This window comes from Balaenoptera ricei, chromosome 2, assembly GCF_028023285.1.
Source record: "Balaenoptera ricei isolate mBalRic1 chromosome 2, mBalRic1.hap2, whole genome shotgun sequence".
Taxonomy (NCBI): domain Eukaryota; kingdom Metazoa; phylum Chordata; class Mammalia; order Artiodactyla; family Balaenopteridae; genus Balaenoptera; species Balaenoptera ricei.
This window is the reverse complement of record NC_082640.1, coordinates 83447784-83464801: the sequence shown is the minus strand read 5'-3', so window position 1 is coordinate 83464801 and position 17018 is coordinate 83447784. Positions and strand designations below refer to the sequence as shown.

General features: G+C 48.2%; 1 protein-coding gene across 4 annotated transcripts in view; it reads right to left on the bottom strand.

Moving 5' to 3' along the window:
- The window catches only part of GNB5 (G protein subunit beta 5), a 48921-nt gene that overhangs the window by 28169 nt on the left and 3734 nt on the right, over positions 1-17018 (bottom strand). For 2 of the 4 annotated variants that reach the window (XM_059913286.1, XM_059913288.1), the window contains exons 1-2: positions 14187-14421; positions 90-226 (exon numbers count right to left, since the gene is read on the bottom strand). In XM_059913286.1, the coding sequence (XP_059769269.1) occupies positions 90-226; positions 14187-14298 (249 nt within the window). In that variant the 5' untranslated portion in view covers positions 14299-14421. Of the gene's footprint in view, positions 1-89; positions 227-13683; positions 13721-14186; positions 14422-17018 lie in introns of those variants that run through there. The other 2 variants (XM_059913289.1, XM_059913287.1) reach the window with 2 other exon arrangements.

The window sequence follows — 17018 nt, the reverse complement described above, 5'->3', positions numbered from 1 at the left end:
TTCGGAGAGGGTCTTTTGAAAAGCACGGCTCTTTCCCTTCAGCTTACAATCAGAAACGTGCCCACCATCACCCGACAGGTGTGACGTACCTGCGAGGAGCTCACGATCCTCCTCTTATCCTTGCACCAGTCCATGCACAGAACCTTGTTCCCATGGCCTTTGAGGGTCCTTCTGGTCTTCATGACAAACTGCCCCAGGGCCTCCACGCGCTCGGCCACCTGGTGCACTGCAAGGACAAGACACGCTCAATCCCGGGACCAAGGACCAGGTCTGAGCCACGAGCTGGCACAGGGGAGCCGTCGGTGCTTCGTTCTCCTGCGCTTTACCCCATTGCCCTCGCGATGCTCTCTCTTTCAAGCTCAGGAGAAGGTAGAGACACGCCGTCATTCTCTCTGTGTTTAAGACCCTACATTTATAACTTATATAATACTGTGCATCAACTATACGTCAATAAAAAATGACCCTGTTTTTCAAAGCACTTCCATATATGCACGCTGAGGGATGAAGGACAGGATTGCCTCATATTTGCAAAGCTCTACATAGAACTCTCCCACTGAAGGGCCACAGCTCTGCAAGGCGAGCAGATAGGCAGTGCAGTGAGATCGCTACTCCCTTTGAATGGGTGAAGAGACTGAGGCTTACAGAGGTTATCCGGCTAATACGAGTTCACACAACTGACCAGGAGCAAAGTGGGGGCTTCTGGTTCTTTCACCTACTACTTTCCAGTCACAAGGACAAGTGACTTTACAGAAACCGTCCTATCAGGTGCCAGGACGTGCACCACCTGCTCAACAGCAGGCCCTGTGTTTCCTCACTGGTCCCCCCCATGCCTGGCACGGGTCTGGGACATGGTAATTGCCCGACCCACGTGCTGCAGGAAAGAGCGAATTGACTGACCCTCCGAACAGTACACTGTGGATTTACTGAAAACTCACAGTGCCGGCAGAGATCAACGCAACATTCCACAAGTCTGAACACATGATCTGCAGAAGGTACGTACATCAGGGAGGCGCTCCAAAAATCAATCTCTCAGGGGCTGGGACCACAGCCTCTTTCCTGAGGCCAAGGGAGAGCTTTTGGGGGGCTTTTGGAGAGGCTGTCAGAGGGAGACGAGTTCACGCGAAGGAGCAGAAAGGGCCCCCGAAACCATTCAGTCCGTGCCGTCATTGTGCAGGGGAGGAAACTGAGGTGGGGGTCATGTGGCTTCTGTCCCCTTGTGCGGCGCCACTCCCTTTCAGGTTAGAGGCTGCGCCGGGCTCCTAACCCCACCTCTGCTTCTCCTTCCTCTAAACCTCTCAGCTGGGCCTTTTTCTGGGCAGGTGGGGAGGAGGGGAGGGGGCATTCTAGGCCAGGGGACAGCCCCAGGAAAGGTGTGGTGTCTTGGTACAGACAGAACATCAGGGGTGGAGGGAGGCAAGGCACCGGCTCTGGCCTTCCCAGGGAGCTGCTGGTGCTGGCGGGGGAAGTGCCCACCTCCCTCACTTGACGCCTGGGCTGAGGCGTTGACTCTGTGCTTTAACCCTTGTGACAACAGTGCCCCTTCTCAGGAAATCCTTCCTTCCTTCTTCCCTCCCCTCTTCCCTTCTTTCTCTTTAAACACGTCGGTGTGTATTTCCTAAAAACAAGGAATTCTCTTGCATAACCACAGCGTAACTATCAAAGTCAGAGAACTGAAACACTGAAACAATACGATGTCTAATCTATAGACCTTATTGAGATGCTCTCCATTGACCCAACAATATCTTTAGAGCAAAAGAAAACGTAAGATCACGTGTTGCAGTCACTGGTCACTCTCTTTCATCTCTAGTTACTTTGTTCCCCAACCTGGGCTTGTCTGATGCTTCCTCAAGATTAGCTTTGGGTAATGCACATTTGGCAGGACCACCACAGACTAGCACTGAGGTCCTGCCCCGAACACCTGTCCTGTCAGGAGGCACCTGCTGCCCGCTGGTCCCATCACCAGCAATGTTTACTCGGACCATTTGGTCAAGGTGGCGTCTGCTAGGGTTCTCCACTGTACAGTTACCATTTTGCCTTTTGTCATGAAAAAGTACTTTGTGGGGATGTACTCTGAGAGTATATAAACATCACAACACTCCTCAAACTTGAATACCCTACTTTTAACATCCATTAATGATTCTTGCCTGAACCAATTGTTATGATGGTTGGTAAGGGGTGACTTTTCTAATTCCATCATTCCTTCTGCATTTTTTAGTTGACTTTCTCATATAAAGAGGAGTGTTCCTTCTTCCCCAGTGTATTTATTCATTCATTTACATTAGTAGGGACTCATGGATTCTCACTTTATTCAAGAATTTATAATCCTTTACTACTATTTATTTTGATGCCCAACTCGTCCCTGATTTGCTCGGTGGGAGCCCTATCAGGCAGGCTCCCGAGACCTTCCGACATGTCCCCATCATCCTCGGAGCACATCTTCTTGCGGGCTCATGTTCCCTCCCTGCCCTAGCCCTGGAAGCAGGCATTTATTTCTCCAAGAAGTTTTGGTTTCTTTTAGTTGCCCCATTTCTTTGTGACGAAATAAAAATGAGTGAACAGGTTAAAAGTCTCTGTGAAAACCCACGCTGTAAAAAGTACTTGCTAAACTATAAAGTGCTACACGAATGTGCAATTATTATGCCATCGCTTCTGCGAAGACACTGCATTCTTTATTGCCACCAACAGCACGTTAGTCTTTTATGGAAACATTCTTCACAAAAACGTATTGAATGCAATTTAAAAACAGACTGAATTTTTCTAATTTCTTATGGGCCTTTTACACAAGCCTATACCAGCTCAGAGCTGTGAGCATATTCTAGTCAGTATTTTACTTTGAAACTTCATATCAATATTAGTGCTACTTCCCCCAGTTCAGCATTAGGACAATCATAGCCATTTAATGTCACTCTTACCAAAAAAAAAAAAAAAAAAGATGACTCACCAACCAAAATAGGGCCTCCTTACAAAGCATGAATTTGAACACATCCCAACTATTAATTATTTTTTCTCACTGCATTTTCTCTTCCCATATATAGATTCACTCCCAACCTACTCTATCCTGTTTCTATCTGCCAAATCTCACATCTGCTGAATTAAAGAGTTTTTTAAAAACTTTAAATACCAGAAAGTAAAAACAAAACCCAAAAAACTGGAAACGAGTGGAATATGCTCTTGTAAATCATTTGTGGGAGCTTGGTTCAGGACAAATGTGGTTTCTCCTTTGCCTTCTGATGAACCACGCCTTCAGGGTTTAACTTTTTCTTTTTTAAAAAATGAAATGATGGGGGCTTCCCTGGTGGCGCAGTGGTTGAGAATCTGCCTGCCAATGCAGGGGACACGGGTTCGAGCCCTGGTCTGGGAAGATCCCACATGCCGCGGAGCAACTAGGCCCGTGAGCCACAACTACTGAGCCTGCGCATCTGGAGCCTGTGCTCCGCAACAAGAGAGGCCGCTATAGTGAGAGGCCCGTGCACCGCTATGAAGAGTGGCCCCCGCTCGCCGCAACTAGAGAAAGCCCTCGCACAGAAACGAAGACCCAACACAGCCAAAAATAAATAAATAAATAAATAAAATAAAATAAAATAAAAATCATACAGTGGCTTCCCATTGTATGAAAAAAAAAAAAAAGAAATGATGAACACAGCTAGCTGGTTTCTATAATAATAACTTACTACAATAGAATGATAGCCTGTTAAGAAATTCCACTAGAAGGTAAGTGGCAGGAGGATGGGGTGCTGTCTTGTTGGAGCTCCTTGGAGCATTCACTGCAACAGAGCGGTCAGGAGCCCGGGCTCCGGGGTCACAGTCTTGCGCAGCCGCACACCAGCTGTGCAACCGTGAGCCTCGGCTCACCTTCCTGCCCCCTCGCTTCCCTCATGGGGTTGTTGGGACAACTATCCCATCCTGGCACAAAGGGAGCACTCAATGAATGTTAGCTATTGCTCTCCAGCTTGGCACACAGTGGGTACCCAGTAAATATTTATTGAAAGGATAAAGGGAATGCTCAGTGATTACTAAATTTCAGTCAACTGCAGCAATTCTAGGCAGCAGGTTTTGGTGGGCTAACCTAACTTTTCAGCCCCTTTCCCTTCTTTTTCTGTACCTCTCTCTACCCCTAAGCCATCATCTCTGCTTCAACTGCCAACCAACTCCTAAATTTATCAGCGCAAACTTGCTAGCACTGGCAGTGGGAGCCTCACTTGTTTCCTGATCCAAGGAGTCCGAGTCCACGGGATGGAGCCAGGATGCTGCATTTCCACATGCTCCCCAGGTGAGTTATACCCACTAAAGGTGGAGGTGGCGCAGCTCTGAGAAGGTTCAGAAAGGCAGCTTCTTGGACGGGAGGGCAGGGCAGGGAAATGGGGCAGATAAGGGGAGGATTCCAGAGTCTGTGGTTGAGAACACAGCGATGCCTCAAACCCCAACGGACAATTCAGAAAGGAGCTGGTTGGGGAGAAAGCCATAATTCAAAAAGATACGTGCACCCCAATGTTCACTGCAGCACTATTTACAGTAGCCAAGATGTGGAAACAACCTAAATGTCCATTGACAGAGGAATGGATAAAGAAGATGTGGTACACATATACAATGGAATACTACTCAGCCACAAAAAAGAATGAAATAATGCCGTTTGCAGCAACATGCATGGACCTAGAGATTATCATACTAAGTGAAGTAAGTCAGACAAAGGCAAATATCATATGCTATCACTCATATGTGGAATCTAATTTTTAAAAATGATACAAATGAACCTATTTACAAAACAGAAACAGACTTACAGATATTGAAAACAAACTTATGGTTACCAAAGGGGAAACGTGGTGGGGAGGGATAAATCAGGAGCTTGGGATAACATATACACACACTACTATATATAAGATAGATAACCAACAAGGACCTACTGTATATCACAGGGAACTCTACTCAATATTCTGTGATAACCTATATGAGAAAAGAATCTGAAAAAGAACGGATATATGTATATGTATAACTGAGTCATTTTGCTGTACACCTGAAAGTAACACAACACTGTACATCAACTATACTCCAATAAAATTAAAAAAAAAAAAGAAATAAAGGAGCTGGTTGGGAATTAAGATGGTAAGCACTCTTTCTTATGAATGATGTGCAGGTAGGGTAGTTGCTGGAAACTGAAAGCCATGGTTGGAACTCAAGAAGAGGGATAGAGCTGGAAGTATAGGCTAGTAACTGTCTACTGCTTGAATGATGTTTCCCTCCTATGTGCCAAATGCTTGGGTACAGAAAAGAAGAAGACAGTTCCTGCTCTTACTGGGCTCGCAGTCTGCAGGGCATGGACAGGCCAGCACACAGGTAACCACTGCAGTGTAGTGAGAAGGTAGATAACAGAGGAGTTGGGGAGCCGAGGGCAACATGGCTGAATTTGCTGCAGGTGCAGCCATCGGAGGAGACGTCACAGGAACCTGGTTTTGAAGGATGCATAGGAGTTGGGGTAGGGAAGGGGGAGGCAGGAAATTAGTTTCTTACCATTTACTTTTGTTTGTTATTCAGTAAAATGGAAGACATGACCTAATCCATGGGGTGTGCTGTGGTTTAACAGGGAAAGCAAATTAAACTTCTTAACGATACTTGGCTGGCCAGGAATCAAAAATGTACAGGTGGGTACTAGGGGCTGAGGACCAAAACACTGGAAACAACATGACCTGGAGGAAAGAGGGCTTCTGAAATGGAGGGGCCATGAAATGTCAAATGTAATTATCTGTCATTTTTAATGACGGCAGAACATTCCACTTATGAATATACCATTAACTAAAAATTCCCAACCAGTGGACACTTACTTTGCTCCAGGGCCACAGTGATACCCTTGCATTGCATTACCTCCTTAGATAAATTCCAATTTGTGGCATTGCTGAGTTAAATGGAAAGCACATTTTTGAAGGCTTTCAATACCCATCGCCATTATCCATCATTTACTGTGTGTCTCCCGCGTGACAGGTGCTGGGCTGAGAGCTTTACACATGGCCTGAGGTCACAGGCTTTATCTCCATTTCTACCGAAAAGGAAAACAGGCTCAGGGAGGCTAAGGACCTTATGCACACACACACTTGGGCCTCTGAGAACAGATAAATACCTCCCATCGTGGGGTAAACTCTGGGCAGGTGGCTGTGATTCTTTAGAAAATCAAGGACTAGGTGAGGCAGTGACAAAGGCTTCCTGGTCCAGAAGACACCCCAACCTTGGATCCCTCCCACTTCCTGATGGAGCCAGAGCAATGGGTCATTTAGACCACGAGTCAAGAAACCCGCCCTCACCTGGCTCAGCCACCACCTGGCAGGGCGAGGGGTGCCAAGTTAGAGCCAGAAGCGACCTTAGCAACTCGACAAGCAGTGCCCAGCATCATCCCCAGGCACCCTGTGCGGGGTGCCCTGTGTGCAGGGCTGAACCCTCCCTGCCCGGGGCCTGGGGTCGGGCAGTCATGTGGAGCAGTTGTTTTCAAACTTCTATTTGAGTTGCACAAGGCTCCCTCCCCCTGCCTTCTTCCACTTTCTCTCATAGATAAAATCTTACTAGAAGCCCAATCTAGAAACTAGACAGAGCAAAGCCAGGCTGGTGAACAGTCGAGGGAGGTGCTGGGCTCAGAGGCGCTTCTGCTCTGCACGCCTCTGGCCCAGGGGCTCCCAAGGTCCAAAGAGCAAGCGTGCAGGCCGACGTGGGGCGCCAGCCCTGTCGCTTCTGAGAAAGGAAAATGAGGCCTGAGGGGAGGGCACACTTATAGAGGTAAACAAATGTGTCCTCTGAGGCTGTGCCCTCCTCTGTAAAACGAGGGTGTGAAGAGTTTCTCTATGGGGCCTTGGAAATGATCTGTCATTCTGGCTTCAGACAAAGGTGAGCTTTTCATCAAGATGTGGCTTCCTCTCAACTTCCAGGGAATAGTTTTGCTGTTTATTTTATAATCAGTGCACACAGGAACCTAAAGTAAAATGTAGAACGTGGAGGTCAACACACAAGAATTCAAGCCATGTAACTTCATGAAGTGAAATTATACAGTAGCGTCATTCCTGGTGCTCCGTAAGGCCGTGAAAAAGTGACCCCAGCGTGAACACGCTCTAAAATCTCCCCAAAAATGAACACTGTGAAACTGACTGTAAATACAGAACACAAGTTCAAAGACATGTGAGAGGTCTTAAATACGAAAACAGAACTATTTTAAAAATGATCTTGAATAACTTACTGAATTTTGCACCAACATACAGTCTTGTGATGGCCACAATTTGGTAGAAGATCAAAGGAATCAAGGAAGAAAACGTATCCAAAGCTAATTTTTAAAAACTCATTCTGTCTGATTCTACCCCAAGGTAGAATGGGGTGGGATGTATACAAAACCCTCACACACCTGCATGGAAGGAAAACATTTATAATCACATTACCTCACCTGTGTTAGAGATTTCTTTTTTTTAACGTTTTTATTGGAGTATAATTGCTTTACAATGGTGTGTTAGTTTCTGCTTTATAACAAAGTGAATCAGTTATACATATACATATATCCTCATATCTCTTCCCTCTTGAGTCTCCCTCCCTCCTACCCTCCCTATCCCACCCCTCTAGGTGGTCACAAAGCACCGAGCTGATCTCCCTGTGCTATGCGGCTGCTTCCCACTAGCTATCTATTTTACGTTTGGTAGTGTCTATATGTCCATGCCACTTTCTCACTTTGTCCCAGCTTACCCTTCCCCCTCCCCATGTCCTCAAGTCCATTCTCTAGTAGGTCTGCATCTTTATCTTTATTCCCGTCTTGCCCCTAGGTTCTTCATAACCTTTTTTTTTTTAGATTCCATATATATGTGTTAGCATACGGTATTTGTTTTTCTCTTTCTGACTTACTTCACTCTGTCAGAGATTTTTGAAATGCCCCAAAACCATAAATTAGCCACAGACAAAAAACCCTGAATTCCTGAATTAAAAGTTGGAAGGGTTAAGTTATGGTACAGCCTTTATGATGGAATACTATATGGTTCCAAATCATAATTTTTAAATACTGACATTAAAAAGAACTGTGGGGGCTTCCCTGGTGGCGCAGTGGTTGGGAGTCTGCCTGCCAATGCAGGGAACACGGGTTCGAGCCCTGGTCTGGGAGGATCCCACATGCCGCGGAGCGGCTGGGCCCGTGAGCCACAATTACTGAGCCTGCGCATCTGGAGCCTGTGCTCCGCAACAGGAGAGGCCGCGATAGTGAGAGGCCCGCGCACCGCGATGAAGAGTGGCCCCCACTTGCCGCAACTAGAGAGGGCCCTCGCACAGAAATGAGGACCCAACACAGCCATAAATAAATAAATAAATAAATAAAAATTGTATTAAAAAAAAAAAAAAGAACTGTGAAATGACATGAGGAGCTATTCAATCCATTGGGTTAAATTAAACTAGACTCGGGCTTCCCTGGTGGCGCAGTGGTTGCGAATCTGCCTGCCAATGCAGAGAACACGGGTTCGAGCCCTGGTCTGGGAAGATCCCACATGCCGCGGAGCAACTGGGCCCGTGAGCCACAACTACTGAGCCTGCGCATCTGGAGCCTGTGCTCCGCAACAAGAGAGGCCGCGATAGTGAGAGGCCCGCGCACCGCGATGAAGAGTGGCCCCCGCTTGCTGCAACTGGAGAAAGCCCTTGCACAGAAACGAAGACCCAACACAGCCATAATTAATTAATTAATTAATTAATTAATTAATTAAAAAAAAAAGCTTAAGCAGTTATAAGAAAAAAATGTATTAATTTAAAAAAAAAAAAAATTAAACTAGACTCATACAAAAAACAAACTAAACTCAAACTATACCTACTACAATCCCAAGTATGCTTATAAATACATACACAGACATGAAGACGTAAGCTATAAAGTCCCAAGTAAGCTTATAAATACACACACAAACATGAAAACATCAAAATATTAAAAGTGGCTACCTCTGGGTGGTGGGGTTATGGATGACTTGTTTTCCTGTATTTCTGAATCTGCTACAGCGGCCTTAGCTTATTATGACAGCTTTCTAGCAAGAGGAAGGCGCGAGGAAATGAAAGGCAAGTTTGCTTTCTGCTCCTTCTGACACCACAGGCCACACATGGAAGAGCAGCTGGAAACAGATTACTCTGCTGGGAAACTCACTTTTATAAGCCTCAGTACACGCAGCATATTTCCTTAGAACGTGGAAAAAGTGGATCAACATATTTGCTTCAGACTAATCCAGAAATATGGTTTTCCTAAATTTCTCCTTACACTGTAAAGTCAGAATAGTCCAAGGCTCTAGCCATAAAGCCTTTGAGAATAAGACCTTTCACAAAGTTACACTTAGAACACATAGAAAAGGGAATAGCATCGGACGATAAATCCTGTGGTTTCCCATATTTCGTCTGGAGTTTTAACCTACAGACATTACACAAATCTTTTTTGAGCTGCTCTGCTCCTAGATAATAATAGAATCTTCCCCAAAGGAGCTGGGAACCGGAATGAAGTCATCCCCGCACAGGCCCACAAGGCTGCCATGTATGTTGGCCAAAATGAACACGGCCTCCCTCCTGCTGTCTGCTTTCAGTCTGTCTTCCAGATCATTTGTCCCTTTAATTTCAAGTTAAGAACTTTTAAAAACTGAACTCTCTCCTTTTTCTCTGGATCTTGACTCCCATTTCAGTATTCATTTTTTATTATAAAAGCAATAAATGCACACATGTGTATAAACTAAAAGGTACCTCTACATCCCTCCACTCCCCTCTCTAGAGATAACAAGCTTCCTGTGTCTCCTGCCACAAATCTAATGCGTATACAAGCAGCTTTTGTTTAAGCTAATGAGACCATATCATACACACTGTTGGGCACTTTTTTTTTCTTACTCAATACTGACAACTCTTCACACACACGCACACAGATTTAGCTTTTTGTTTCTGTTTTTTTCCATTTTAATGTGAATCTCAGCCTTCGGCGAGACGGTCTAGCATGGTGAGAAGGACAGCTGTACTCCCCATTTGCCCTTAGAGTAGCTGCATAACCTCTGGGAAATTCCTTAACCCTTCCCTGGATCTCTGCTGCTACTTCATCCCCAAGGAAAGGGGAGAGGGTTGTTGGGAGGGGAAGAAAACTTTTTGTGCCCGAAAACTGAGGCTGAAGCTGGTGACCTTTCTAGTTTCAAGAGCTGTGTGATAGGCGCCCCCCCAAAGATGTCCACATCCTAATTCTCAGAACCTGTGAATATGTTACCTTAAGTGACAAACGGTGCTTTGAAGATGTGATGAAGTTAGGGATCTAGAGATGGGAAGAGTATTCTGAATTATACAGGTGGGCCCAATGTAAGTAATTACAAGGGTCCTTATAAGAGGGAGGCAGGGGGATCAAAGTCAAAGAAAGAGATGCGATGACAGAAACGAGGTTGGAGTGAGTTGGGGTCACAAGCCAAGGCATGCAGGCAACCTCTAGAAGCTGGGAACGGCAAGGAATGGACTCTCCCACAAAGCCTCAGAAGGAATGCAGCCCTTCCAACCCATTTTAGATTTCTCATCTCCAGAATTGTAAGAGAATAAATGTATGTTGTTTTAAGCCACTATGTTTATGGAGATTTGTACAAGAGCAATAGGAAACTAACACAAGCTGCCACCTCACGGTTCTAAAATGCCTGAGAATCAAACGAGCGAGCACCTACCCATGGGAGAAGGTAAGCGGAAGGCGATGACGGAAAACATGTGGAGAGAAGCAGGAAATGCTGGAGGAGTGAGGGGGAAGGCAGGGCAGGGGCCCGAGGTCTGGGGCTGTGGAGTTTGATGTAGGCTGGCTTCCCCTTAGGCCGCCCATAAAGGCCACTTCCTGTAGTTAAAGTTGGCCCAGGGTCTGACTTGGGAATGAGGGCCCAACAAAATGGATGCTGGTTTGAGGGTCAAAGGGATGCGAGCTGAAGAACTGAGAGTCTGACGTTCGGTTACGTTCTCTTTCCTCCAAGTTTATGCTCTGTAGTTTTGTTGTGTTGAGCTTTTTATGGCAAGAATTTGGGCAAGTCAGAGCTAACAGAAGGCTGAACAACTGTCCTGGTTTGCCCAGAACTGAAGGGCTTCCCAGTATGCAAGGCTTTCCTTTCTTGCATTTAAAAACCAAGAGTCCCAGGTGCACCAGGATGACTTGGTCACCTTGGCTATGGCCTAAAGACCTTTCCCTGACCAGGGTAGGGGCTACAGGGCAACCTATGATTTCACATCACCAAAATGCAAAAACGCACATGCTCAGGAAGAGGCTGAGAGACTGGAAGAGAGAAGAGCCCAGGGATCATGGAGATCTCTGTGGGAGAGACTGCGGTCACAAGAGGAGGAGCAGTGCTGAGTGTTCACAAGATCCCGGGGGGCTGTGACGGAGTGAGGGGCCAGTGTCTTACGAGGGTCACCCCTGTGGATCCTGAAGACACCAGGGATAGGACAGGGCTTAGGGTCAAGAGGAAGGCTTGAGCTGTGTGCCATAGTCCTCAAAAAAGGAGGGAGGGCTTCCCTGGTGGCGCAGTGGTTAAGAATCCGCCTGCCAATGCAGGGGACACGGGTTCAAGCCCTGGTCCGGGAAGATCCCACATGTCACGGAGCAACTAAGCCCGTGCACCACAACTACTGAGCCTGCACTCTGGAGCCCGTGAGACACAACTACTAAGCCCACGTGCCACAACTACTGAAGCCTGCGGCGCCTAGAGCCCGTGCACCGCAACAAGAGAAGCCACTGCAGTGAGAAGCCCGCGCACCGCAACAAAGAGTAGCCCCCGCTCACCACAACTAGAGAAAGCCAGTGCGCAGCAACGAAGACCCAACGCAGCTAAGAATAAATAAATAAAATAAATTTATATATAAAAAAAAAAAAAAAAAAAAAAAAAAAAAAAAAAAAAAAAAAGGAGGGAGCCTGGCTGGGGGGTCAGGAGACAGCAGCATGGAGAGGGAGATCGGTTGAATGCTCGGAGCCTCAAAGGAACAAGGGTTTGACATGAGAGTGGAAGAGAAGTGGTCCGGAAGATACAGAGGGAATAAAGGGGACCCTGACCGCATGGCTTCTGGTCTTTTCTACTCAAAAATTCTAACATATGCAGGTGGGGATAAATCCTTCCACTGTGGGTCCAAAATTTGGCCCCGACCTCTGAGAGCACTGCATTTTTGGCAGGACAGAGGTTCCCTGTTGAAAAGCTGCATCTTGACCATCTCTCCGCCTTAGGCAATTTACCAGATTCACAGAAAAGGCTGAAAAATATCCCAGTGGGCAGCCTTTACTCTCCAGAGCGTTTCTGGAGAATGCCCTCTGCACTGAGCACTAAGACGTTCGGCAAAAAAGCTGAAGTGAGGCTGGGCTGGAGCTCTGACTGGCTGGGCTGGAATCCTGTGTCCACTACTTACTGGCTGGGATCTTTCAGCAAGTCCTTTCACCTCTCTGTGCCTCAGTTTCCTCATCTGTAAAATGGAGAAATCAGACGACCTACCTCAGAGGCACTAACACCATGCTTGCAGCATCGTCACTATCATCTGCAGAGTGTAGGAATTTGCAAAGGGAAATGGGGCAGACCCATTATCCATTCCCTACTTCTCTGATAACAGAACCCAACTTTGTTCGGGGATGGCAGCGTACCCAGCTCACTTCTCCCTTTCTCAGCCTCCCTTGCTGTAGCCATGTGACCTAGTTCTGGCCAATGAAGTGCAAACAGAAATCTGTTAAGGAGAAAGGAGGTTTTTGAAAAAACTTTTGCCTTCCTGAAAAGAAGGAGAAACAGAAGCTGGTGCCCACATTCCCCCTTCTTCCAGCCCTGGATACGGAGGTGATGCTGGGCGCTGTGGCAGTTATAATCATGGGGCAAACGCCAGTGCTCTGAGGTAGTGGAGAAAAAAGAAGCATGGGTTCCTGATAGCACACCAGGCAGCTGAACCAAAGCTGACAATCGCCTACCCTTGTTCTTGTTAAGAAAAATAACTCCCAATTTGCTTAATTACTTTACTTGGGGTTTACAGCTAATTGTAGCTGAATACATTTCTAAATGATATAGGGGCTTAGCCTGCCTCCTATTTAAAGGAGGCCCCTATGAAAGCACAGCACATTTGAAATTCAGGTCACCTGCTTCTATCAAGTGATTTTTCAAAGAAAGGAATCAGGTGTTAAAGGACCTAGCATAAACCCCATCTTTCTTTTCCAAAGTGAATGTAGAGGGGTGGTACCAAAATGGCAGGAGCACAATGTATAGGTGTGCCTGAGAACACCATGCATGCGGAGGCCCTGTTCAGCAAAGGGGAGCTGCCACCCTCAGGGCTGAAAAGGAAGCAGATGAAGCCACTTCCCCAAGCCTGGCCTGAGCCCAAGCACTACTGAGGACAAAGCATCCCACAGAGTAAAGGGAAGCTGATCCCACTAAGTCATGTAAACTGGCTATTTAATTGTTCACTCATAAAAGTCACAAACCGGTTCTGAATTATGGTCGTGGTCAATAATGTAAGTTTATTTAAGATTGCTACTGCTGTTTTATGCTAACCGCACCTCATGCATCCAAAAGCTTCTTAAACAGCCTTAAAGGAACTAAATGTTTGGATTTGGTAAGCTCCTCTGCTTCCCTTCCCCCATCTGGCTCTCCACTCTCGGACTGGAAAAGTGAGCGTTTATATCAGAGTCTGGTTCCTTGCAAAAGCAAAACTGAGAAAAGACAACAGTGATGGAGAAAGTAAAATGCTTACCAAAAAACCCAGGAGTTTACCCTAGGCCGCGTCCACAAGAGCTCGCTGCGCTTGCCTCCACTGACAACCAACCCCCCGACCCGCCCACCCCGCTCCGCTTGGGAAGGGCAAGAATGAGATCAGCTTGCATCTTCCAGGAAGGCAGGTGATGACGGTAACTGGTCCCACGATCCAACGTCAGGAGGACAGCGGCCAGGGGCTGCCCCCGCCCAGAGGCGGGCTGGCTTCCACTAGCCAGCAGGGGCTCTGCGAGGTGCCGGGAGCCCGCGAGCGTCCGGCTCGGGTCCCCCACCCGCGCGTCCGGGGGCTTGGGTCGCTACCCGCGTCTCATGTGGCGCCCGGGCACCGGGGCCCTCATCCAGGGCGGTGGCGCGGGCCTGGCTCCGGGCCCGGGCCGCCCCCTCCATCCTCTCCCCCTATCCCCCCGGGAGACGGAGCCGGTCTCCTTTCCCCGGCCCGCCTCCCGGCGCGCAGCCCCCGGCCCCGCCCCGGCCCGCACTCACGCTCCACGTCGTGCAGCTTGGCCCGCTCCTCCTCCAGTTTGCCCTTGAGGCTCTCGGCCTCGCTCTTGAGCGACGCGAGCGTCTCGTTCTCGTGCAGCCCGTCGGTTGCCATCTTCGAGCGGGGACGCGGCGGGAGGGAAGCGGGGATGCGAGTCAGCGGGCGGCGGAGGCCGGGCCGGCGAGCTTGCGCCGAGCCGCCACCGGCGCAGCTCCAGCCGTCTCCCCGAGCGCGCCCCGCCCCCCGGCGCTGACGCCGGCTGCTGAGAGCCGGGCTGCTGCGGCCGATCCCCCTCCCCCCTCTCCCCTCCCCCGGATGTGTCCGCGGGCGCAGAGCCCTTGCGCAGTGCCCCAGGCGAGGCCTGAGTTAGCGCTGCAGCGCACACCACCCGGGGACGCAGGGAGTGTTGTGCCCATTTTGCGGGTGGGAAAACCGAGGTTAGGAGGAGATAACGTGACTTGCTGAAGGACGCGCACTTAGTGAGGGCCAAGCTGGGATTCCAACCCAGGACTGCCCGGCTCCTGGGAGTTTGGTGAAGTCCCAGTGACACAGCCCTTGCAACACCCCTTTCCCCCAGTCCCCCGCACACATCTCCCCTCCTTGGTGGCTTCTGCCTGCCGAAAGAGGAGAGGGGAAGGGGGCCTGGCTCGCGCCACTGGTACCCGGTCTGACCCCCGGTAGCTCTGATGCTCCCCCTACAACGAAATGAAAACTCTCCTCGTTTATTGACTTAAATATACAAAGCTAGTTCTGGCTTCTGAGAAGCTGTGGGGTCTTTGCCCGTTCTTGGTTTTGCCTTTCTTTTATTCACTCGGGAATTAAGTCCCTGGCCCAGAGAATTAAGTCCCTGGCAGCAGAAGAAAGTGGAGGTGGGGCCAGGGAGCCAAAGGGACCCAGACTCGGGGCTTCTGAGCCCCTGCCCAGTGATCTCAGACACGTCACTTCTGAGGCAGCTTCCTCCACCTTAGAATGAAGGTTTGCTATAGTTCCCTCAAGGAAGCAAATTAGTGACTTTGTGGCAGACTCAAGCGTCCGTTCTTCCCCCGTTCTTCCCAGTCTCTTTTCGTGCCAGGCACGGTTCCAAGTGCTTTACATTAATAACTCACCACAGTCACCCTGAATGGGTACTATTGTCACCTCCATTTTACAAATGAGGAAACTGAGGCACAGAAAGGTTAAATGATTTGCTTAGTTCACACTCCCAGAAACAGTGTCAGAATTAGAGCAAAAGACTAAGAGCACAGGCTCTGTCTAGATCAGACTGCCTGGGGGGTAAATCCTGGTTGTGCTGTGTGGCCTCGAGTGGCTTACTAAATTTCTCTGTGTCTCAGGCTCCTCGTCTGTAAATGGGGATAACACCTTCCTCATAGGATCCTCATCAGGAGTGACTACGTAGAGCATTCAGAGTGAAGCGTGGCACACAGTATGTGCTCGTTGTTATCGTTAAGGCTGCCTGGTACGCTCGAGCAATTCACAGGAAGTAATTTAAATGAGACACTGGATCATGGGGGACACTTCTCACAAGGGTCATCTCAGAAGGCCTCAGGCTGGCACCTCTTTGCCCACCGTGGGATGTGTGTGTCTGCGTCAGGGGCTGCCTGTTTGTGAAGACCCGGGGTGAGTGGAGCTTCATACTGGTGTGTGCCCTCCTCTGAAGGCTCTTTGTGTAAAATGACCCCCAAACATCCTCCAATCTGGAGAGTTTACCATCTAGAGATGAGGCCATGTAACTTTTCAATGGCTGGCAAAGTTTGCAAAGTGCCTTCCTATCGTTTGCTGTTCACTGTTTTTTGTAAGTGAGGAAGCTGGAGGTCAGACAAGTTGAGATCTGCTACATTTCAGCAGTGGTGGAGTTACAGGGTTGCCCCTATCCGTGAAAAGTGTCCACAGGGTGCTGTGTCTATACAATCCCAAACACCTGGATTAAAAAGTTAGCTGTCAGTCATTTGGATGTCTCCACAGTCAAAAGAATCTGTCTGAATATTTGGGAACCCCAAGTGCTTGTGGTGGAGATAGCTGGCGACAATCCTCTGAAGAATATCTCCAGGCAGGGTTCTGACCTGGGAAGAATCTGTGATGCTACAGAGGGCCTGACATCTGGGATTGTGGGCTCCTTCTGTCCACAGAGGAAGTTGTTTCAAAAAGAGAAGAGCTGGATCAATAAATAGCACTGCTCCAGGATGGTAGGGCTATCAGAAAGCGGGTTTATTTTAAGAACTGAATGTCCTCAGTTTGCAGTTTGCAGATCCAAGTTTAGAACACAATGTGCTGCAGGTAGAAGCCCATCACACTGAGCCTGAACCCTGTGACATCAGGATTACTATGCTGTACCAAAGCCTGTGTGCCACCTGAGGCCGCTTACTTGCAAATTGCTTTATAGGAATAATTTTTTAAAATGTGATCACTGTCAGGGGTTACAGTGGGACCAAAAGGATGAATACGGTTTTTCCTCTTCAGTTGGATAAAATGTCAACGTTATCTTTCCTCCCTTAGATATGTGTTTTGTTTTTTGTTTTTTCATCGCATCCATGATCGGGGATTTCCTACTGAGCTTGTGGGGAAGAGTGCTTTACCACTTGTGAACAGGTGGGGGCTCCACACGGCTTTGCAAATCCTCTGAGACAGGATATTCTTAGTGCCTCAGGCCGGCTGTGGGCATTTCTGCTGCAAGAGCTGAAGCCTGCGCAAAGCCATCTCTGGTGAGGATTGATTTGTGTACTTTGAAAAGTGCCAGGTTTTGTGTTCAGTGCCTACCCTCGCTGAAGGCTTAGACCCAAGGAGCACTTTTCCTTGAGCCTGATTTTGCTAAATACTGAGGCCCTATATGGTTCAAT